We start from the raw sequence: 22,958 nt of genomic DNA, 5'->3' as shown, positions 1-22,958 counted from the left end.
GCTAGTGGGGGCCATGCCATGAGCTGAGAAGACATGGGAGGCTGGGAAGGAAGCTGGGAGTATGGTGCCGGGCTTGCGAGAGACAGGGGTGCTAGCTCGCCTCTTCCTTTTCAGCTATGTTCTGAACAGAATTTTTGTTTGTTTAGAGACAGGGTCTTATATATCTTAGCTGAGGATGACCTTGAACTTCAGATCCTCACCCCTCACCCCACCCCCAAGTGCTGGAAGAACAGGTGTACATCTGATTTACTCAGTGTTGGGGCTGAAACTCGGGCCTCGTACGTGCTGCCTACCGAGCCACACATGGTAGATAAACCCAGCCCTAGTCTTCAAGGGAAGTTTCTAACAAGCGACATCCCAACAGCCTGGGTGGCCTCACTGCCCAGCCAGGATTCCCACTCCCTTCACTTACATTAATGATGACAGCCAGCTTCCCGACGCCTCTGAGAATGTTGTACCAGATGCCTAGGGGAGAAGCAGACAAGAGCTCCTGTGGTTAGGCCTTTGCTTTGTGGTGCCCGGTGGGCCCAATCTTGGAGGCACTGGGGCAGTTAAAGAGCCATTTTCAGCAGTACTGGGGAAGACACAGAAGGAGCCCAGAGAATGCCAGTGTCCCTGGCTGCACTGTGTTGCTATGGCACCTTATGGGCTATCTATGAGTACCAAGGCTTAGACACTTTGGTGTTTAGTGGCCCCGACCTTCCCTGTGAATCTGTCTATAGGTGCTTAGCACAGGAAGATCCCTTTCCTATGGCTAGTGACCTGGCCTCGAACCCAGTGCTTGAACATCTGGGGCTAGGGCATCCTGACTTGTGAGGCTGAGATCTTGCCTTGGGGGTGATGCTCAGAAGTGTTCAGCCAATCACAATGCTTGGATCCGACCTCACTTCCACTACTATGATCCCAAATGGGCAGAAGGCCTATACCCAGTGTGGTGGGACCCTGCTCCTCAGACATCTTCCACTGGAAAAGAGAAGGAACAAGGCCCAGGAAGGAGGTGAGGTAATGGTTAGGGCCTCCAGGCTGAGACTCCTGTAGGCAGCCCTATAGCCTGCATGCCCTATTGCCAACTTCACCCATGGGGCTGGCTGTGTGCCCAGGGGTCCTGTCCTGAACTGCTCTCCATCAGGCCAAGAGCGTGTCCCATTGGTATTTGGCTCGCAGCCCTGGGCCAGGTCTGTATGACAGCTCTTCTCAGAAGTCACCTTGGGGGAAGCATGGCAGGTGCTTTGTTTCAGGTGTCGTGTGTGGCCCAGTGCTGCATGCTGTCCTCCCTACGTAGGAGCAGCGGGATACCTTCCAAGATCTCAATTTTGAGTTTCACACTGGTGGCCCAGGAGGCTAGCAGATCTCCGGCCCTGGGCATCCTAGCAGCCATGGTTATAGCAGTGTGCATGTGTTAGGTCTATCCTCCTGCCCCAGCCAGAGACGATTCCAGCTCAAAACAATCTCCATCACACATCAGCAACATCCATGTGTAGCCAACAGCTGGGAAGTCTAGGAAAGAGCCTCCGGGACAGCCTTCTTCGAGATGAGATGTTCACGGACATCCACCTGGCGCTTCCTGTCTTGGTGGTTCTAACTTCCTGCTAGCAGAAGTGATAGGCAGGCAGATAGATTCTGCATGCTGAAAATCCCATAGGCATGAGGGAGCCAGCCTCCCTCCCTAGGAGGGGAGGGTATCCTTGTTAGGTCATCGCAAACATATTTCAGTCACAGCTGGGAGCGCTTCATGCATGTTCTCTTGTGTCATTTGCCCCCCTGTCCCCCACTCCAGAGCCAAGAACTCTTCTGTAGACTCAGAGCAGGCTGTGGCTTAGACACCCCTGTGTCTCCTGGGCTCTGTGGCAGTTACCCATTAGCTGTTTGGTGACTGGCTGCAGGAGTTGTCAAAGCCTTTTCAGACAGAAAAAGGCAAAGGCCACAAAGAGGCAGGCCTGCGGGTTACAGACTCCCGGAAACCCTTGCTGCTGAGACGGTCCCACAGGTAAGAGCTCCTTTTGCTCAGTCTTGGTGACCAGAGTTCCATCTCCTGAACCACAGTGGCAGACAGAACCTGCTCCTGTAAGTAAGGCAGGCTTCCTAGAGAGATGCTGTGGCTGATACCCAGGGCTCCTGCAGGTCAGCTGACCACACCTGTACCCTACACTCAGGGGAGTCCTTGATGCCACCTCTTGGAGCCAGCAGACACTTCTTACTGCTTTAGCTCTTTGCTTTATTTTCTTTCCTCCCTTCCTTCCTCCCTCCCTCCCTTCCTTCCTTCCTCTTTTTCTTTTTTTTGAAACAGGGTCTCATGCGGCCCAGGCTAACTTCAAATTCACTGCGGGCCAAAGACAGTTTTGCACTACTACTTCGCCTCCCAAGTGCTAGGACTATGCTTGGCACATGATGGCATGTGATGTCATGTCTGTGTTATGAGATGCTGGGGACCAAACCCAGGCCTTTGTGCAGGGCAGGCAAGTATTCTACCGAGGCCAAAGCCCTAGCCAAGCAAAGATACAGTTCAGGGTGGCCTCAACTTACTTCATCTTACCCATAGGGTCATAATCCATAACCAAGATTCTGGTCTGGAACTCACTATGTAGCCCAGGCTGACCATCTCACTGGCGATCCTCCTGCCTTGCCCTCCTGAGTGCTTGGATTTATAGGTATGGCTATGCCTGATCTATAGACAATTTTTTATTTCAATATTTGTTTTCAATTTTCCAGGGCATAAACCAGGAATAGAATTGCTGGGTGATTTGATAATTTTGCAATATACTTCAACCTCAGAATTCCAGTCAGAATGTGAAGGGAAGGTTCCTCCCCTCCCTTCTCATTATTTAATTGTTTTAAACAGCGTCACAGTGTGTGGCCTTAGCCAGCCTGGAACTCACAGAGATCCACCTGCCTCTGTTTCCTGTTGGAATCAAAAGCATGTGGCAGAATGACTGGCTAAAGCCTATTTTTACTTTATTTATTATTTTTGGAGACAGAATCTCACGTAGCCCAGGCTTGACCTTGAGATGAGGATCCCAGGATGACCTTGAACTTCTGATCCTCTTGCTTCTACCTCCTGAGTGCTGGGGTTACCGGTGTGTGCCATCACACGTGGATCCTTTTTTCCTTCTCTTCCCTCTCTACCATTCCAGTGGAGTCTAAACCTCATTTCCACTAGCTTGACAAGGAGGCGAGCTGGGCAGGCCAGGTGCTCCATGAGAGCATGGCACCCACTCACCTCAGTGCTGAGACCAGAAGCTAGAGCTCCTCACTGCATGCAGAATAGCGCAGCGATTCTGGGGTCCCCTACACACATTGTGTTGGCCCCCCCAACAGAGAATTCCACCTAAGAGGCCATGTGATAAAGCTCCTGCAGTTGGGAGCACAGCTGCCACTACCCAGGGTCTGTGGGGGGTGCAGGACACTGGCGCCACTGGGTCTCCTGTCCCCTGGGAACGTTGGCCCAGAGGCTCTGCACGGATCAGAGGAGGAAGACAAAAGCCCCTTTGAGCAAAAGGTTACAGCTCAGGAGGCCACAAACAAGCATGTGAAAGGCAAGTCACGCCTCCAATCAACTAGGCAGGAACCAGGAAGCAGCCGCTGATCCGTGAGGCCTGGGAAAAAGCAAGGAGCCTGGAGCGAGGACTCTGAGGACACACCAGGAGCCCCGTGTGGGGGCGGGGAGGATAGCAGAAGCTAGGAGGCCACCCACGCTACCCTGGTCACCTGGTGGGTTTCTAGGTTTTCAGGGGTTACCATCTAGGGATAGTAGCAAGCTCTGTCCTGAGGTAGAATTCACCAAACAGTGACACATCCCCCTGGGGACTCCACTGGGTCATTTGTGAGGACCCAACAGGGAACAGTGTGGCCATGTCCTTTTCTTCTTTTCCGGCCATGAAACAGGGAACTAAAGAGCTTCTGAAAGTTACCTCAGAGAATCCAGTTTCCCCTGGGCCTCCAGCATTCAGTGCAGCGTTTGCCAAGTTGACCCTCTGTTCATTAGGAGATGGAGGGCCTGGTTTTCTAGGCAGTGGGGACCTAGCTTCTCCCAGGCTTCCTCCAAGGGCTCAGCAGGTGGAAAGAAAGTTCCAGGAGAAGTTTGCACTGGGCACATCTCTGGGCTTGTCTTAGAGGACGATGTAGGGTGCCCATCCTGCGGCTCAGAAGTGACCCAGATGTGGCCCAGGGCTGGTTCTACATCAGCCCTCTGGGGAATGGCTTTTGTGTTTCGAAGAGCAAAGGGGAGAGTGCCTGGATTTGCCCTTCCACTGAGAACAGTTGTGCTCCCAAAGCTGTGGCGAGCCAAAAGCCCCTGGAAGGTCCCGAGGCCAGCAGGCTGGCCATACCTGGGTATGGCTTACCTGATGACCACAATGGGGAATGTTAGGGGACACTGAGGCCTGGGAGAGTCAGTTTGTCTAGAGACTTGCTGTGCTTTTAAGTCTGTCGGTAGAATCCAGGGAGGCCCACTTGGGTATTTGTTTCCATTGTCTGGGTTGCCTGCTGGGTACGAGGTGGCATTAAGAGGCCACGGTGTCCAGGCTCAGCATGAGGGTCTCACACGTGAGCCCTGGCTCCGATCTCTTCCTCACCCAGCTTCCATGTTTCCAGGCCACTCTCAAGGCTGGAGGAGGGGGCAGGGTGTATGTCTCTACAGGCTTGCAGCAGAGATGGGGGAGGTAGGTTAGAAGACCAAACAGATGACGTCACCACAGCTGCTGCACTTGACCATCCAGCTTGGTGTAAAAGATCACAAGGAGACAGAGAAACCCAGTTCCCTTTCTCTCAGAGGTAGATGGAAGACTGGAGGATGTGGCATTCCCTGGCAGGGGCTGGCCATGCCACCAGAAGCCAAGGGATGGCTCAAAGAGCCATCCAGCTTGTCAGAGTCACTAACAAAAGCCAGAGAGACTATGGAGTGGATGGTGCAGTCTGGGGGTTCTCACAGGGGCCGGTGGTACTACTCAAGGATTCCCCACGGAATGACCAGGATGTCTAGGAGGCCAGGAATGGTCTTGCAAACCCTTAATGGTCTTGCAAACTCCTGTCTGGGCCACAGAACCCAAACCAAAGATCCCCTATCATTAAGGAATATAATCTATATGGATAGGTGACCAATGGCTTCCTTCATGTGATTCAGTCTTTGTTTATTACAAGTTTTCAGCACAGAAGTGACCTTCTCACTAAGACTGTTCAAAAAGAGGTGGATTAAAAGACAGTAGGTCTCACTTTAGAGTAAAGACACCATCCTTACTGCATCTGGTTGAGGTACGCATGGTATCTGGAGTTCTGTCAACTCCATCTTCCGTGTCCTTTCCTTTTTCTGGATATGCTCAGTGTCTACCCTTAACTGCCTCTTAAGACGGAGCACTCACCCCCAGGGGGATGCATGTTCTTCTTTGGATGCTGTGGACTATTGCAGTGCTATGTAGCCCACTCCCCATACCCCTGCTCTCCATGCACAACACATGGCCAGGAGACTCAGGGTTCACAGCCACACACTGACTTTCATCCTGGCCGTGAACGTCACGGGCAGGTCATCCAATGACAAGCCTATACTTCCTCAGCTACAGGAGGTACTCTCTCTCTTTAAAAAACAAAACAAAACATTTCTTTTAAGCTTGTGTGTGTGTGTGCGTGTGTGTATGTGTGTGTGTGTGTGTGTGTGTGTGTGTGTGTGTGTGTGTGTGTATGTATGCAGGTGCCCTTGCAGGCCAGAAGAAGGCATTGGATCCCCTGGAGCTGGAGTTATAGACGGTTGTGAGACTCCCAATATGAGGGCTAAAAATGGAAGCTGAGGCATCTGCAAGACTAGCCAGTACTCTTACCTGCTGCACACTCTCTCCAGCCCCAACAACCCCGTTTTCCATGAGCACTGAGTACTGTAGTGCTACAGGAAGCAGGGGGTGCTTGGGGGAGCAGCTAATATTCTATCCTCAGTGTTCTAGGGCCACCCCAGTGTTGGAGGATGGGGTGCTGAGAATAAGTACAGAGGAAAATCATCCTCTCATGTGTGTCTGATGCACTCCAGGAAAGCCATCACAAACTTACTTAAAACATGAATTTTGGTCTGTGTGTGTGTGTGTGTGTGTGTGTGTGTGTGTGTGTGTGTGTGTGAGCATGTGGTTGTGTGTGATTCTCTTCTTTTTTTTTTTTTTAAACTCAGTTGTACTGTTCTGGAGCACAAACTTTGTGGATGACAGTGTCATGTCACAACACCAAAAGATTGGACATGCCTGAGAGACCTACATCAGTGGACACCTGAGACAAATAGACAGCTGACAAATAGTGCCATGTCATTGGTAGCTGACACATCTTGGAGGTTGGAGGACCAGTGGGCCACATTCAAGATGTTGTATCACTGGGGAAGGTGGTGGGAAAGCCCTTGCAAGGAACACTGGTTTGGATCCCACTGGCTTCTCAAGAGCAGCAGCCCCCTGCCCATGCGCTCTGAGCCCGTCTCCCAGCTCACTTACCAATGTCTTTGGCTCTGATGGCTACTGGCCTCCGTAGCTCAGTGACAAACTTTTTGGCATCCAGGCGGATCTCAATGATGTTGTTTAGCAGGGCGAACAGTGGAGCCAGAGGAAAGGATGCGACAAACAGGGTGACAAAGCCGAACTGAATGACTGTAGGGAGAGCAGGCACATCAGCGCTATGGACCATCCTGCATCCAGCATGACTCAGACCATGCTGTCTGGTACCCTGCTTGGAAGGAGCCCACCTACATGGACCCGCCTGCATGGACTCGCCTGCATGGAAACTGCCTCCATGAATCCACCTGCATGGACCTGCCTGCAGGCTCATGAGGATCTCTCTGGAGAGAGCCACTGCCATCTTGGGAAATGACAATGTCCAGGCCCAGGAAACCAAAGACAGAAGAAGTCACAGTATCTGCAATTCAACACGGCTGGCCTTGAACTTGTGGCAATCCTCCTGCCTCAGCTTCCCAGGCTTTATGGTAGTGTGCCATCACAGCTGGCCTGTTTGTTTGTTTGATGTGTGTCTGTGCATGTTTGCATGGTGTGCACGTGTGCGTGGAGAGCTGAAGACATTCTGGAATGTCTGTCCTCAGGTGCCGCCCGCCTTGCTTGTTTGTTTTTAAAGAAGAATCTCTCTCTGGGACTTGGGGCTCAGATTAGGTTAGAGTGACTTCCCATGGAACCCCAGAGATCCTTCTGTTTCCACTTCCTCCCTGCTAGGATTATAAACACACCTCCACACTTGGCTCTTTACAAGGGGTCTGGGGACTGAACTCATGCCTTCACGTTTGTGTAGAAAGCACTTCACATGCCGAGACATCTCCCCAGCTGTACACGGTGTAGCTTTTATACCCATCTATAAATGTGTTCTGGTCATGTTCACCCTGGTGTGACTCTAGAGTCCCAGGCATGCTCAGGGCTCACAGGTTTATGACATCTCTGCTCAGAGGCAGATCGAAGTGAGCTCATGGCCTGGCCTAGCCGCCCCCCCCCCCCAACCATGCCTGAATCTCCCTTCAGGCCTCATGTTGCTCTTCACCAGCTCTGGGCTTCTTGGGCCCTAAAAGCTGCAGTCCACATGAGTTGCAACAGGTCAGGAAAAGGTCACCAGAGGAACGAGAGGCGGAAAGCTGGTCCAGGAGCTGTATGGCAGGACCTGATCCAAGGGTGCTCCATGCCAGGGGGTAAACAAGGAAGCTGCAGAATGTCACCCTGTGCTCAGCAGGCTGAGTGTGGCTATTGTTACCAGGGTGAGCAGGGCAGGAGGCTGTGGGAACCCATCTCCCAGATGTCTTGGTGACCTCTCATTGGCCTTGAAGTGCGGGGCAGCAGAGCGGGCTGCTTCTGCAGAGGCCTGGAGGTGCTGGGGAGTTACGGTGGAGGACCAGTGTGTGACATGGTTGTGTGCATGGGCCTCCAATTTACTGCACAGCCAAACCTGACCTTGAACTTCTGATCCTCCGACCCCCATTTCCCAGGAGCTGGGATTACAGTTCAGGCCTGCATGGTTTATGCTGGGGATTGAATCCAGGGCCCTGTGCCTGCTAAGCAAGGAGTGTGCTACACACTATCAAAGGAGCTACAGTCCCAGCCTTGGTTTTTCCACTTCTGAGTGATGTCACTGCCTCAATCCAGCTTGAGGCGGATGAGAAAGAGAGAACGGGGGGGGGGGTGGGGGAAGGGGAGGGGGGAGAGACTCTGGGGCTCAAGCTGGTGTGGGCCGTCCTCCCATCCGTATCTGTGTGCTCCTGTGCCCAGCCTTAGATTCCCTAGAGGAGAATGTGGTAGCCGATGTGACAGAGAGAAAATCATGTGAGGAACGCACCCTAGTGGTGGCCTGGAGTGGGCTACTAGACACATAACAGACCTCTGTCCCTGAGATCTCCTTATTGCTAAGCCCTGGAAGATCGTGGGAGCCGGAAGTGAGAGTTCAGGAGTTGAGAGAAATGACCATGCCTCAGTCAGCTACAGGGTATTTCTCTGTGGTATCTGGTCTCCTAGAGCCTCCTCAGAGGACAGAGGCCTGACTCTGGGGACAGGGGGACCTGACTCTGGGGATGAACAGGGGAAGAAAGGAGTCTGGAGTTCTGTTTGCCCCCACCCCATGCTCTCCTGAAGCTCGGGGTGAGATAATTCCTGCCAGCCATGAGGGCAGTTGGGAGGTGTTTGTGGGGGCAGAATGCCCTGGTCAATGTACTGCAGCCTGAAGGTCACCTGCTCATCACTGCCCTCCAAGCCAAGGCCAAGGAGCGCTGGGGACACATACCAAGCCTGTCTTGCTTTTCAGCACTGTGGGAAATGCAGCGTCTAGAGCAGTTCCTTCCCTGCCAGGACCTGGGGCAGGCTTGAGTCCTGTCCGTAGTGGCCAAGGCCATGGCAGCCTAAGCTCCCTGTGCTTCAGTCTTCCTGATTGCGTTCACTCATCCATATGGTCAGTGAACATGCACTGAGCATATTCTGTATACTCGGACATGCACTGAGCATCTGCTGCATACTCGGACATACATTGAGCATCTGCTGTATACTTGCACATGCACTGAGCATCTGCTGTATACTTGGGTCCATTTTAGGGGCAGAGGATGACAGTCAAGAGTGGGAATGATGTAATCTGAATAAATTATAACAGGTTAAAATAAAAAAGAGTGGGAATGAAAGGTTTTCCTTCCACAGGGCTTCAGCTTTCCATGAGACAGACAGATAAGGAGGGAAGAGCAACTGATGTTTCAGCTGGATTTAAAATGGGGCCAGAGGATGAGCTGGGTTCTAGGCCTGGGGGAGGACTAATGTTTTTAGCCACTGTGGTCAGAGAAACCTTTATTGGGGGACACTTAGAGCAGAGTCCTGGAGGAAGGAAGAGAGAGGACGCATGTAGGACTTTGAGGGAGAACATTCCAGCAAAGCTACAGTAAAGGCAAAGGTCCCATGACAGGCCTGAGCCGCATGCTTACAGAGGAGTGCGGGGTCCAGTGTGAGCAGAGCATAGGGGCCGGATGGAGAGGAGGGACCCCAAGGCCACATGGGTCACAGCTGGCCTTTCTCATCTCTCCTTGGCCACTTCTCAGCATGCCCGGACACTTTGCTGCTGCTGAGGTTACCCAGGCTTCTCTATGAGCTTTATGCTGGGGTCACAGCATCCCAGGTAGTGTCAAGTATCACAGTGCTCAGGAAAATGGGAGGAGTCACAGACCCAAAAGAGGACTCTAAAGGGATGTGTCTATGATACCCCAAGTACTGGGGGCCTCTAAAGGAGCTGGCCTTGCTGGTGAGGGAAAGGGATTGTTTCTTGGCCTTATGTGTCACACTGTGCAGCAGGTGATTGTGTATTGCCTGTCCTGGGCCTTTGGAAGCTGAGGTTGGAAAGGACAGTGTTTACAGCCCCGAGAAGGGAACAGAGCTGAGAGCCAAGAGCGTAGGTTGGGGATCTCCTGCTCCTACCTCTGCCTGACACCGCTGGAAGGCTGAGGGGCACTGAGGGTCAGGTCATGCACATGCCAGCCCCACAGCCCCTTCTCTGTCTCTACCCCGGTAGCCTGGTGTGTGTGTGTGTGTGTGTGTGTGTGTGTGTGTGTGTGTGTGTGTACACGCGCGCGTGCACGCCCAAGCGCACAGGTATATGTGAAGGTCAGAGGTCAACTTCCTGTGTCATTCCTCAGGTGTGGCCCATTTCATTTCATGTTTTGGGCCCTGATCTCTCACTGGCTTGGTACTCACCAAGTAGGCTAGGCTAGGCTGCCTGGCTACTGAGCCCCAAGGATCCTCTTGTTTCTTCATTCATGCTGGATTATAGGCACACATCACTACATCTTTTTTTGTTTTTTTTTTTGTTTTAATGTGAGTTCAGGGATTGAACCTATTGCTTAAAAAGTGCTTCACTGGGGCTGGAGAGATGGCTCAGTGGTTAAGAGCACCACCTGCTCTTCCAAAGGTCCTAAGTTCAATTCCCAGCAACCACATGGTGGCTCACAACCATCTGTAATGTTAGCTGATGCCTTCTTCTGGCTTACAGGTGTACGTGCAGGCAGAGCACTGTATACATCATCATCATCATCATCATCATGATCATGATCATGTGCTTTACCAATTGTCCACCTTCTCTGTCTCTCTCTCTCTCTTTTAAATGTGGGTTTAGTGATTGAACTAAAATTCTATTGCTTAAAAAGTACTTTACCAAGTGATCCATCTACCTAGACCCAGTTTTCTTTTGTGTTTTGTTTTGTTTTTTGAGACTGGGTCTCACTATGTAGACCAGGCTGGCCTCAAACTCAAGAGCGAGCCTCCTGTCTCAGCCTCCAAGTGCTGGGAATGCAGGCAGGCTTCAATCACCATGCCCAGATCCATTGTTTTTTTTGTTCGCTCTGCATCCCCCTCGGCCTGTGCCCACCACCCTGCCCGGGATACCACTCACTCATCTCCATGTACTCGGGCGTGAGGCCGGCGAAGGGTTCGAGGTTGAAGTCCACCTCATATCTCTGCTTCCGCTTCACATACTCCTCGCGGTCTGAGGGGCTCTGCCGGCGCAGCTTCAGGTAGCGGATGAACTTTTTCATCTTCCTGCAGGGGGCGCTGTGTCAGCAGGCGGCCAAGGGTGTGGGGCTGCACCCACCGCACTCTGAGTTACACTGACCTGTCTGCTCTCAGCCTGTACCGCTGGTTAGTATAGTGAAACAGGCATCTATTGTTTTGTTTTGTTTTGCTTTGAGTCACAGTCTCACTATTATTAGCACTGGCTGGCCTTGAATTTGCTATGTAGACCAGGCTGGTCTCATCCACCTCCCTCATCTTCCCTAGTGCTGGGAGCAAAGGCATGTGCTACCATGCCCGGAAAGGGGAATGAAAGCTCTGACCTTCTCCTGAAAGCGGCACAGCTCTGCTGGCTTCCTAAGATGCGGAGAGGCAGGGTGAGTGACAGGCCACCTATCACCATGGGAGGCCCCTGGAGGGACCTGGGAAGTGTGGGCTGTACCATGCCCCTGTGGCCTCTCTTAGTACACTAAGGTCCTGGCCCTAGGGCACCTGTACTGCTGAGGGGCAAGATAAGGGGATTAGCCTCTGGCTAGACAGTCTGCCACTCAGGAGGCAGTATGCAGCCAGGGGCTGTGTGGCACCCTACAAGTGGGAGTCCATATGGCCTTGTCTACAACAGAGCATCTTTTGCTCCATGTTCCTGCCCCACCCTCCTCACCTCTTGGTTTCTGATGTCTCCTATCCTGATGCCTCACCTGTCACAGAGGCTATTTTGAGAGTCCACCCTAGTCACCCGTCCCACCTTGCTACGTCCCCACCCGTGGCAGGTACCACTCACGGGATGCCGATCTCGAAGAGATTGTTCTGGATCAGCTGCTTGCCCAGCATGATGATGCTTAGCTGGATGCAGAGCTCCATCAGGCAGCCGCCCGGGGCACACTGTGGGACAGAAGGGCAAGTCAGATCTAGCCTGGCTCTGGGTAGGGGGTGAGGCCGGCCTTCAACCTGTGGGGTGACTCATGGCCTCTTAAAAGTTAGGTTCCGAGCTAGGGAGGCGGTGGGTGGGTAAGAGCATTTGCTGAACAAGCATGGGCACCTGAGTTTGAAGGCCCCAAGCTAAGCATGGTTGCATGGCATCTCGGCATGGTGGGGGTGGAGGCAGAGGCGTGTGGACACCAAGACCTCTCTGGCCAGCCATGCTAGTTGTAATAGTGAGCTTCCAATTCAGTGACAGACCCTGTCTCAAGGCATAAGGGGGAAAGTGATAGAAGAAGACACCTGACATTCTCCTCTAGCCAACACATGCACGCACGCACGCACGCACGCATGCACGCACCACGCGTGCGCGCACACACACACACGGCGGGGGGCGGGGGGTTCACATCCCCACCTTCTAAAACCTTGAGAACAAGACCTCATTTGGGAAAGAAGTCGTTGCTGATGTGATTAGCCACGGGAGGCAGCACCAGGCCCTGCCTCAGTGCCCAGTGTTCTCTGGAGAACACAAAGACCCAGAGGGTGGTGGCATCTGGAGTGATGCAGAAAGGACCACCAAGAAGCCAGGCGTGGTGCTGCACACCTAAAACTCCAGCACTGTGGAAGTGGAGGTAGGAGGCCAGCCTAGGCTACATTAGACCTTGTCTAAAAACAAACAAACAAACAAACAAACAAACAAACAGGTGGAGATGGCTCAGTCATCGACGTGCTTGCCTCAAAGCAGGAGAACCTGAGTCCCGTCCCCAGCAGGGGGTGGCTTGTGTCTGTCTGTATTCTTAGTGCTGTGGAGGCAGAGGCAGGGGGATTTCCCAGGACTCCTGGCTTGCCTGCCAATCGGTTTAGCCTACTTGGTGAGCTCCAGGTTCCAGTGAAAGGCCTTGTCTCAAAGTAAAAGGTGGAGAGCGACAGAGAAATGACACCTGAGGTTGACCTCTGGCTTCCACGTGCACACACCGTATACACACGAACACATGCACAACAGAGAGAAACACACATGCACAAACTGCAGAAAAGGTGAGGGGGAGGGAGGGAGGGAGAGGGGGAAGAAGGGAGGGAGGAAAAGAAGGGTGGCGGGAGAGAGGGAGGGAAGGAAGGAATGGGTTATCAATGATTCTATAATCCGAGATGCTTGGAGAGGTGAGGGACTCGCCCAGGAGCCTTCAGAGGAAATGGTCCCCACAACACCCTTCTATGTCTTTTCAAGCCACCTAGGAGCAACCAGGGCTCAGGGATAGTGAGGCAGCAAGTGGGTGGGTGATGGTGGAAAGCTGGACCTCAGGCTCCTGGCCCTCCCCTGTCAAGGCTTGTCTTCTTCTATGCCCTGACCACCCTGCGTAAGCTGGCATAGCCACAGCAGGTGGGATCCTGACCCTGGGGAGCCTCACGGCATGGTGGTGGCCACCTGGCTGAGGTCCAGCACCCCACCGTCCCTCTGTTGGTTGAGGCTGGCAGGCAGGGGCTGGTGAGATGTGTGAAACCGAACTGGCCCAAGCACAAAAGTGAGCCCTGGGTAGAGTGATTGCCGGAGTCCTGAGCAAAACTCCCTGTCCAGTCACTAAAACCTTTGTCCTGCAGAGCTAATGATTCCATTAAAAAACACTTGGTCCGCATGTTTTACACAGACACTTCTCTAACCCCACAGAGGATGCAGAGAGGGTGCCTGGTGAGAAACAAAGACGGCTTCAGACTTTCTGAAAACCTGACATCTGTAGCGGAAACCCTGAGGTGTCTGGGCCTGTGGCCAGCTAACTGAACTAGGCTGCCCTCAACTATGAGATTATCCTGTGCCTGATACCCGTCCCTCTGTACCTCATTCCACTATTTTCTTATCAGGAAGGTCCCTTCCTGTCTCTACTGGTGTGTGTGTGTGTGTGTGTGTGTGTGTGTGTGTGTGTGTGTGTGTGTGTGTGTGTTATATACATGTGCATGCATGTGGAAGACAGAAGGCAGTCATTTCTTAGGAGCCATGGTGCTTTTTTTTTTTTTTAAAGAAAAACATTTTCTTTGAGGCAGGGTTTCTCTGTGTAGCCCTGGTTGTCCTTGAACTTCCTCTGTAGATCACAGAGCTCTGCCTGCCTCTGCCTCCAGAGTTCTAGAATTAAAGCTGTGTGCCACCACCACTGGCTTAAAGAATTATTTTTTTATTTAAGTGTATGGGTGTTTTGCCTGCATGTATGTTTCTGAACCATGTATGTGCCTGGTGCCCATGGAAGCTAGAAGATGGCATCAGATGCCCTAGGACTGGAGTGACAGGTGGTTATGAGCCATAGTGTAGGCGCTAGGAATCAAACCTAGGTCCTCTTCAAGAGCAGCAAGTGCCCTTGACCACTGAGCTGTCCCTCCAGCCCCCGTGCCTGGCCTTTTGCATGAGTGCTAATGGCCAGACTCAGGTCTGCAGGCCTGTACAGCAAACACTGAACCACTCTCCAGCCTTGCTCTCTTGTTTTCTGATAAGCTGAGTTTTCTAGTGGGCTGGAAATGTTGACTGGTTACCTGGAGACCTGGACCACTGATAGCCCAGATGCAATGGAATAAGCCTACAGGCCAGGGCTCAATGTCAGAAGATGACGCTCTAGGGCCCTAAGCCATATGTCCCCAGCACTGGGTCTAAGGATACAGAAGTAGGTGCTGCCATGCTGGAGTTAAAGAGAATGCAGCCAAGGTCTGCTTATCCCTCGCCCCCCTTTTTTCCTTTTGGTTTTTCAAGATAGGGTTTCTCTGTGTAGCCTTGGCTGTCCTGGACTCATTTTGTAGACCAGGCTGGCCTTGAACTCACAGCGATCCTCCTGCCTCTGGCTCTGGAATGCTAGGATTAAAGGCATGTGCCACCATACCCAGCCTGATTATCCCTCTTAATCCACCTTAACCAGAGAGGGAAATAGTCAAAAGCTAACAAAATAGCCCCACTGAAGCTAATTGAGTCAGTAAAGAGAGGGAGAGAGAAACAGAAGCAGAGGCAGAGACAGAGACAGAGAGAGAGAGAGAGAGAGAGAGAGAGAGAGAGAGAGAGAGAGAGAGAGACAGACAGACAGACACACACACACAGAGAAAGACATGAAAGTGGAAGGGGGAAGAGGGAAGGGTTAAGTGGGGGCAGCACAGGAAGCAAACAGGTGGATATGATAAAAATATGATATATATTACATACATTATTACACACATTACAAAACATTACATACATCAAAATGTTACATATATATAGGAACATGTAATGAGATTCATTATATGTAATTATTATGTACTGATAAAAGCCAGGCAGGTAGATGGCCCCATGGGTAAAAGTGCTTGTCACTGAGCCTGAAGACCTGAGTTCAATCCTGGAGACCCATGAGGTAGAAGGAGAAAACTGACTCCTGAAACTTTGTCCTCAGGCCTGTACATGTGTGTCACAGCATGCACATGTGCACACACACAACAAATGAGTAAATGTAGTAAAAATAAGACTGAAAAAGGAGTCTAGTGAGAGATGACTGAGCTATTAAGAGTGCTTACTGTTCTTCCAGAGGAGCTGGGTTCTCAGCCCCTGTGTCAGGTACCTCACAACCAGCTGTAACTACAGTTTCAGGGGATCTGATGCCTTTTGGCCTCCACAGGCACCTTCATGTATGTGATGTACACAGACTCAAGAAAGCACATACATGGGACTAGAGGGATGGCTGAGAGCAGTGGCTGCTCTTCCAGAATACCTAGGTTCAATTCCCAGCATCCACTTGTCTGTAGCTCCAACTGCAGAGGATCTGACACCCTCACACAGACTGATGTACAGACGAAAACACCACTGCACATAAAATAAATAATAAATAAATTCAAAAAGAAGGCATGCATGCATGCATACATACATATAAACAATTAATAAATTGATGAATTTTCATAAAATTAAAAAGCAAAAATTTGAACCAAAAAAGTATCAACAAAAACCAGGCATGACCCCTTTCCACCTCTCCCTCTCCGTTCTGTCCTTCTTTGAGACAGAGTCTCACTTGTGTGGCTCAGGCTGGTCCTAGCTGGGATTCTAAGTGCGGACTATGAAGCTCAGCTAATGGTTTCCCCTGGGATCCTGGACTGTGTAAATGGAGAATAGGAACTGAGTACAAGCCTTTGTGGCTCTCTGCTTCCTGACCATGTACACGATGTGACTAGCCACTTCAGGCTCCTGCAGCTTTGACTTTCAGCCAGGATGAGCCACACCCTCGCATCGTGAGCTGAAGCAAACCCTTTCTCCCCCTAAGTTGCTTTTGTCAGGCTTTTAATCACAGTGACAGGGTGAGAAACTAAGACAGTATAAATCTATGTGGACACATGAAGATGCAAGAAAGTATCCTGCCTGGAGTGCAGAAGCCCAGAGGACAGGAAGCTAAGCAAAAGGCTGCTGGGAAGCGGTATGCGACATCTTACCTCCTCCATCCGGAAAGAGCGGAAGATGTACACATAGTCGCCGGGCCGTCCAACAAACCTGGGGGCAATTGGGGTAGTGGTTAGGGAGGAGCTGGACTCAGACCCCCAGGAGATGCCACCCAAAAGGCCTATGCTTCTGTGAATCCTCAGTCGGAGCCAGCAAGGGATTGGCACAGGCTCCCTCCTTCCCTGGCTGGCCTTCAGTACGCAATCTATATGCCACTTTCACTCACTTGCTGACACCTGGCCTGCTGAGGCACTATCAGAGGTTGCTGTCTTGGCTGTTGTCTGGGGCCTATTGGCAGAGATCCCCACTGCCTGGGCTCTATATTGCTAGGGGCTCCCTCTGCTCGTTCACCCCAGCTAAATCCAGCCCTACCCAGAACATCATGGCTATGGAAGCTGGATTTCCTGTCTTCCCTGGGCTGGGGTGGGGGGTCTCCCACCATCAGGAGGGACAAGGGTAGGACAGAGCTTCCCAGGAGGGTAGAGGGCACAGAAGAACCAGGGTTGAGGAATTCCTACCGGCCTTTGAAGAAGGCGACGTAAAAGATGGGCGTGTAAGAGTTCACGAACTTGAGTAGGAAGGCCTTGAAGGTTAGCCTATCCTCGAAGCTCTTCTCAGTCTTTGGGACCTCTGAGGAGAAGAGACACACGGAGCTGACTGTGCTGGCTACTAGCCACTCACAGACAGGCCAGGCCAGGCCAGGCCAGGGGCGGTAGGGACTGGCCAGGCTGCCTCCCTCAAGTTTGGGTGCTGCAGCGGGGCCATGCCGCTCACGCTATCCTCTGCAACGGCACTCACCAATCTTGGTGAGCCACCTGGCAATGCAGCCGTACACTTCATCCAGCAGAATGATGACCACAAGGTTGATGATGACAGCGGTGGCTGTGACTGTAACCCGGATGTTGGACCGCACGGAGGGGGAGGAGTTCATGGCCAAGGCTGCGGCTGTGGAGATTCTATAGATGATAACTCCCAGCACGATGGCAAACGTCACTGCGATCTGCAGGGCAGGCGTGGGCACGCTCAGTGGTGATGGTAAGGGGAGGTTGGAGCAAGGTGAAGAGCTCCCCTGAACCTGCCCATCTGCTCCTAACCCCCAATTTTTCTGCGTCAGAACTAAAGCGAAGTTACTGGAGATGCCAAGTGCTCTGCAACCGTCAGCCCACAGAGCAAGAGGAAAAAGCTAGAGAACTCCAAGGATCTGCGAGGTTGTACGGCTAGGTCGGGGCACCCAGCTCTGGGACCCGGCTTCACCAACTGGTCCTTCCAAGCCTTAAGTTTACCAGATCTATATATGATCCTCCCTTATTGTCCCCAACGTAGAGCCTGGGACACTGTTAGCCACACCCCAGTGGCTGTTTTGACGGATGTTAGAGCAGACTGGATGAGACTGGGATACTTTTTGCCCAACTTGGGGTAGCTGAGGGCGGACTTCCTAGACCGTGTGCGGGGCTCAGCCAGGCACCCTCACAGCCACTGTGCTCAGACAGAGGGTGGCACTCTGCATGCCTGCTAGGACATGGCCAGGGTCCCCTCCTCAGAGCTTTCTTGGAACTACCTTCTAACTCTTCCATGACAGCAGGCCCCAAGGCTAGCCAAACCCATCTCAGGCTAGGACATTCCGTGGAAGCCAGACTGGTGGTGCCTGAGAGACGGGTGGGAAGCTAGTGACAGGCTTGTTCCGCCTGTGTCTGTCTGGGTTCCTTTTCCTTATGGCACAGATCCACGGGTAAGACCCAGTCTCTGGCCAGCCCAAGGGTGTGGACACCCCACCCTAGAACTCACTGGGCGAGGGTGGGCATGTCTGAGGCTTGAAAAGCAGAGCCTAGCTAGGCTCCAGACACTTATGTGTGGTTTTTTTTGGCTGCTCTAGGCAGGCTCTGGCCCTTATGTCCCTGTGTCCTGGATGGAAGGCAGGCCTGGTTCTTGCTGGCATGGTCCCTCATGGCTCCTGGCACAGCCCCTGCTGACCTAGGTTGCCCACTCAGGGAACATAGCCTTTGGAATCTCTACAGAAGACTTGCCAAGCACACTATGGGCCCCAACAAGGCCTTTTCAGACATCTGTTAGTGACTAAGCAGAGGAGCACCCTGGCCAGGAAACCATCTGCAGCCCCCACTACGCCCTGCAAGCACAAGGCATGGATACCATGCCCTGAGCAGTGCCAAGGAGAGAGGGCTTTCCTTGGAACACCCCTCAGGCCTGCCAAGAGGCCACTCCCGGCCATAAGGACGTCTCTTGTGCCAGCATGCAGAGGTGGGGACGGCTCTAGGCCTGTGGTGACTCAGCAGAGGCAGCCCTCCACCCTCCTCTTCCAAGGGAGCCGCAAGTCACGTGCCCTGCCCCTCTGGCTGGCCACACTCACTAATGTCTTCAGGACCAGCATGCGTGGGGCATCTACACCTGTGCCTGAATGGACCACAAGCCTGCCTCATTTGTGACAGGACTCTCCTCTGGGAAAAGACAGCCAGCTGTTTTCTTACCGATGTCTGATGTCTGTCTACCCTGGCCCTACTCATCTAACTGTGCTAGATCACCATGTATTCTGTATTAAGCCTTTCTACAGGGCAGGTAGGCAGGAGAAAGTGTTCTGGCCAATGAGACACATTGTGGGAGGGTCTTCTGAGAAAGCCCCTTTCACAGACAGGCTTCTCACCTTCTGTCCTACTCTCAGCCTTCCTTTTTTTCTTACCTGGAGTGTAGAAGTGATGTTGGAGGTGGGGTAATTTATATTGCAAATAGGATGAGTGATTACAAGTCCAGGGAAGCCAATGCCTCTGGTCACATGAGACCCTTGGCCATTCACCCTCTTTCTAATGGTCACTGGTGCTTTTGCTAGGAGCAGCTGGACTGTGGGGGTGCTGGAGTCTCTTGGTTCCCCAGCTTTGCCCTTCACTCACTGAGGGCTGGGGGTGTCGTTCTCTAGTCATGCCTTAGTGCCACCCTCAAAGTAAGTCCTTTTTTTTTTTTTTTTTTTTTTTTTGTCTGTGGTCCCAGCTACTTGAGAGGTCAAGGTTCAGAAGGTCAGGAATAACCTGAGCAGAGGAGACTTCATCACACTGAACGAAAGGAAATGAGGCTAAGCTTGTCTTCCGGGTGAGTCCCTGGCTTCTCCAGGAAAGGGGAAATGACCTGAGAACCCTCACTGTGGAGGCTCCTCCCTCTCTGAATCCTCTAAGTCAGTTGAGGCTCCCCCGTTGTGTGTCATAGTGTATGAGGTCAGGTGGGTGAAGTTGAGGCCTACACTGTCTTCTGGGAGAGGGGCACCCTGCCCAGGAAGCCCATCCTGGCTCAAGGCTGTCTGTCCACCTCATATGGAATGAGGGCCCCCCCCCGGGGGGCAGGTGAAGAAACAGGCTCCTAGCTTTGCCTCTCCTGGCTTAGCATTCCAATGATCAGCCTTTGGATCCTGATCCCTCAACAGCAGCCAGTCGGGCCTGGCTAGCTATGGAGACTGAATGGGTCATTCCCTGGGAGGCCCCAGGGCCAGGTGGCTGATGGGAGCCTGGGGCTTCTAGAGACCAGGTGTCTGTGCTAGGATCTCATTAAACCTTCTAGGCTAGACAAAAGCTGACAAGTGGCCCTGGCTACATGAAGGTTCAGAAAGGTACAGACACCTTTTGGGGCCAATAGGGACGGGAGTCCCTTGAGGGCCATGGGGCCATTTGCTGGGTCATTTGAATCAACTCAGAGCCACTTGCCCTGCTTCTCCTCTTTAATTTTTTTCCCTTAGGTTTTGTTTTGAGACACAGCCTTGCTATGTAGCTCAGCCTGGCCTTGAACTTGTAGCAATCCTCCTGCTTCAGCTTCTTGGGTGCTGGGATTACAAGAGTACACTGCCATACCTGACCGTCTTGTGAAATTTTTTTTTTTCTTTTTTTGGTTTTTCGAGACAGGGTTTCTCTGTGTAGCCTTAGCTGTCCTGAACTCTGTAGACCAGGCTGGCCTCGAACTCACAGCGATCCACCTGCCTCTGCCTCCTGAGTGCTGGGATTAAAGGCGTGCGCCACCACGCCCGGCTCCGTCTTGTGAAATTTCAGTACTGGTTTGGTTTTAAGGGTACAGAGGAGATCCCAGTGTCTGCCACTCCCCACTTAGGGAAAACTGGGTGTCACTGCAGTCAGATCACATACTCCAGGACCATCACAAACCCCAGCCTTTCCCATCTTAGGGATAGAAGAGCGGGGTCCCTGATACTCTCTTTATCCCAGGAGTCAGGGTCACTATGTCCCAAGATGAGTGCAGGGCACCTCTGATACCAGCCCCTCCAACTTTCTAGAACTTACCATGAAGATGATGGAGACAAGGTTGGTGAAATAGGCTGGGAATCGATCCCTCCAGGTCAGCTTCACTTTGTCCGTCTGCAACATGAAAGCATCTGGTCACTCACTGGGAACCTCCCCACGGGGTGGACAGGAGGAAGCACAAAAACTCAGAGAAACCTCCAGACGGTGCTGTGCAAACACGACAGCCCAGTGAGAAGGGAAGCACACAGGGCCTAGTCTCCTGTGAACAGGGTCACAATGTGACAGAGAAGGGAATGGCCTCAGAAGCTAGGCTTCCTCTGCGCATGAGCATAGCATCGTCCACTGTGCCCTAAGCACTGCATGGCCTGAGAGGGAGCTGCCCACATCTGAGGTGCTCTTCTTTCTCTGTAAGGGCTACAGGTCCTAAGCTGTCAGTCCATTTGCCACCCAGACCATAATAGTTATTTCTCCCTTTGCTGAGCAGGTAGGAACAAGTGGCTAGAGCTCAGAGCACTGTAAGGCCATGTTGACCTGGGACCTCATAGCTCAGAGGCTCTCTTGGGCCTTGAGCTGGCTGGACTGGAGGGACTTTGGGGAGCAGTTGGTCACTAACCTGGGCAGTTTCAAGCTTATGGGGGAGGGGCTTTCAAAGACAAACACACACACTGGAGCCCAGCATGCCAGCATGGATGTCACATGGGAGACCACTCCTTCCAGCAGTGTCAGCATGCGTGCTCACAAGAAAACAAGAAGCAATCGCAGACACTCGTGACAAGCATGTCTCCAGAACCCCACTTGAAGCTGCACCTGCTCCCTGTGGATCCCTGACAGCCATGCAGTGACATTGCAACCCATGGCAGGCCGCAGGTGGGAGGTGGGGAAAGGGACACAAATGGGAATGTTCCAAGAACACACCACAGAGGTGGCCAGGGACAGACACAGTGGCCAAGAAGGCCTGCAAAATAGTGTCAAGGTTCAAGTTGCCCCCAAACAAAGAAGTACCAATTTCACCCCTGCCATGGCTGTCCTAACCCTCTGCTTCCATTTGTTGGTCGGTTCTTCTGGAACATTCCGGCGTTTCTGAGGGTGGGTGGGGAAAAAGAATTCTTGGTGGCAGAACGGGTTGGGGTACTGCTGATCTTGGACAGGGATGCAGGTCTAGGCAATGGCTCACTCTCCCTGTGAGCACCATCTGCCAAGGCTGACCCAGGCTCTGGGCATTTTAAATGAGTTAACACACAACAGAGATTCAATTCCAGGTCAGGACAAGGGGAACTAGAAGTTCCCAGGATAAAGAATCCAGCATATGGTCCCCATAGGGCCCTTCAGCAACATACCAGGCTGTGATGTCAGTGGTTTGGAGCATAGGAAACAAGGGTCTGTTGCCACCACCATCCTGAGACAACAGAAATGGGGCCCCACCCAGAAGCACAGGTTGGCATGCCAATCGGTGGTTGGTCTGTTTTAATAAGCTAATTTCATGGGGTCTGGACTGTAGCTCGGTTGGCAGGATGGCTCACCAGTGCCACACAAACACACTGTGATGTCACACACCATCCATGGGCTGCATGTGGCCTGCCACAGCTATGGATGTGACCCAACATAAAATTGTAAATGTCAAACATTGTTTTCCCCTATTTTGTTTGTAATTTGATTGTAAGGTTGTCTTAGCTCTACAGATGACAATGTTGTGCCTCTGTGTCAGAATGCTGGACACACCTAAGAGTGATATGATTGCTTATATTCTTTCTTTCTTTCTTTCTTTGAGACATGGCACTGGTTGTTCTAGAACTCACTGTATAGACCAGGCTGGCAGAGATCTACCTGCCTCTGCCTCCTGGAGTGCTGGGATCAAAGGTGTGTGCACTCCCACATCTGGCTGTGATTATTTTTTGCATCCTTATGTCTTGTCCAGTCCCTTTGGGGTGTTCTGGTAGATGCTTCCCCTTCCTGGCTTCAAGAATGGGACCTTGCAGCTGGCTTCCCTGAAGCTTCTACTGTACCCACCTCCATGTAATTGTAACAACTACACCCAGAGGCCCCTTGGTACTGAAAGCTCTGTGCGTGGGACACATGACAAGGTAAGAGCCCAGGGTTTGTTGTGGTCACTCCTGAGGCTGTGGGTGCAACGCACCAGCAAAACCACAGCCGGGAAGAGTATCTTCTATCTGCTCAGAACTGCCAGTACCAACATGACCCAGCAGCCTGGTGTCCCTGGCCTCTCCCACCATATCATGAATAACAAACAGGCCAGTGCCTTCAGAGGTGTACAAGAATGCAAGCTGCATATACAAGCTGCCAATCAGAACAAGGGGCTTTGGGGACAGTTTACTATAAAAAGATAGTAGTCCAAAGCACATAACAGCACTCACTTCCTCCCCCTGTCCC

General features: G+C 52.2%; 1 protein-coding gene across 8 annotated transcripts in view; it reads right to left on the bottom strand.

The window, feature by feature from the left end:
- The window catches only part of ANO1 (anoctamin 1), a 153,523-nt gene that overhangs the window by 10,112 nt on the left and 120,453 nt on the right, over nt 1-22,958 (bottom strand). For 4 of the 8 annotated variants that reach the window (XM_084757079.1, XM_084757077.1, XM_084757078.1 and 1 more), the window contains 9 exons: nt 21,573-21,650; nt 20,610-20,684; nt 17,122-17,323; nt 16,842-16,953; nt 16,317-16,374; nt 11,764-11,864; nt 10,867-11,012; nt 6,456-6,608; nt 413-465 (listed from right to left, as the gene is read on the bottom strand). In XM_084757079.1, coding sequence (XP_084613205.1) covers nt 413-465; nt 6,456-6,608; nt 10,867-11,012; nt 11,764-11,864; nt 16,317-16,374; nt 16,842-16,953; nt 17,122-17,323; nt 20,610-20,684; nt 21,573-21,650 — 978 coding nt within the window. The remainder of the gene's footprint in view (nt 1-412; nt 466-6,455; nt 6,609-10,866; nt 11,013-11,763; nt 11,865-16,316; nt 16,375-16,841; nt 16,954-17,121; nt 17,324-20,609; nt 20,685-21,572; nt 21,651-22,958) is intronic. The other 4 variants (XM_084757081.1, XM_084757082.1, XM_084757083.1 and 1 more) reach the window with 1 other exon arrangement.

Source organism: Acomys minous (genome assembly GCF_964271855.1).
Source record: "Acomys minous genome assembly, chromosome: 2".
NCBI classification, from domain to species: Eukaryota; Metazoa; Chordata; class Mammalia; order Rodentia; family Muridae; genus Acomys; species Acomys minous.
Note: the sequence above shows the minus strand (reverse complement) of the source record. Positions and strands in the feature narration are given on the sequence as shown.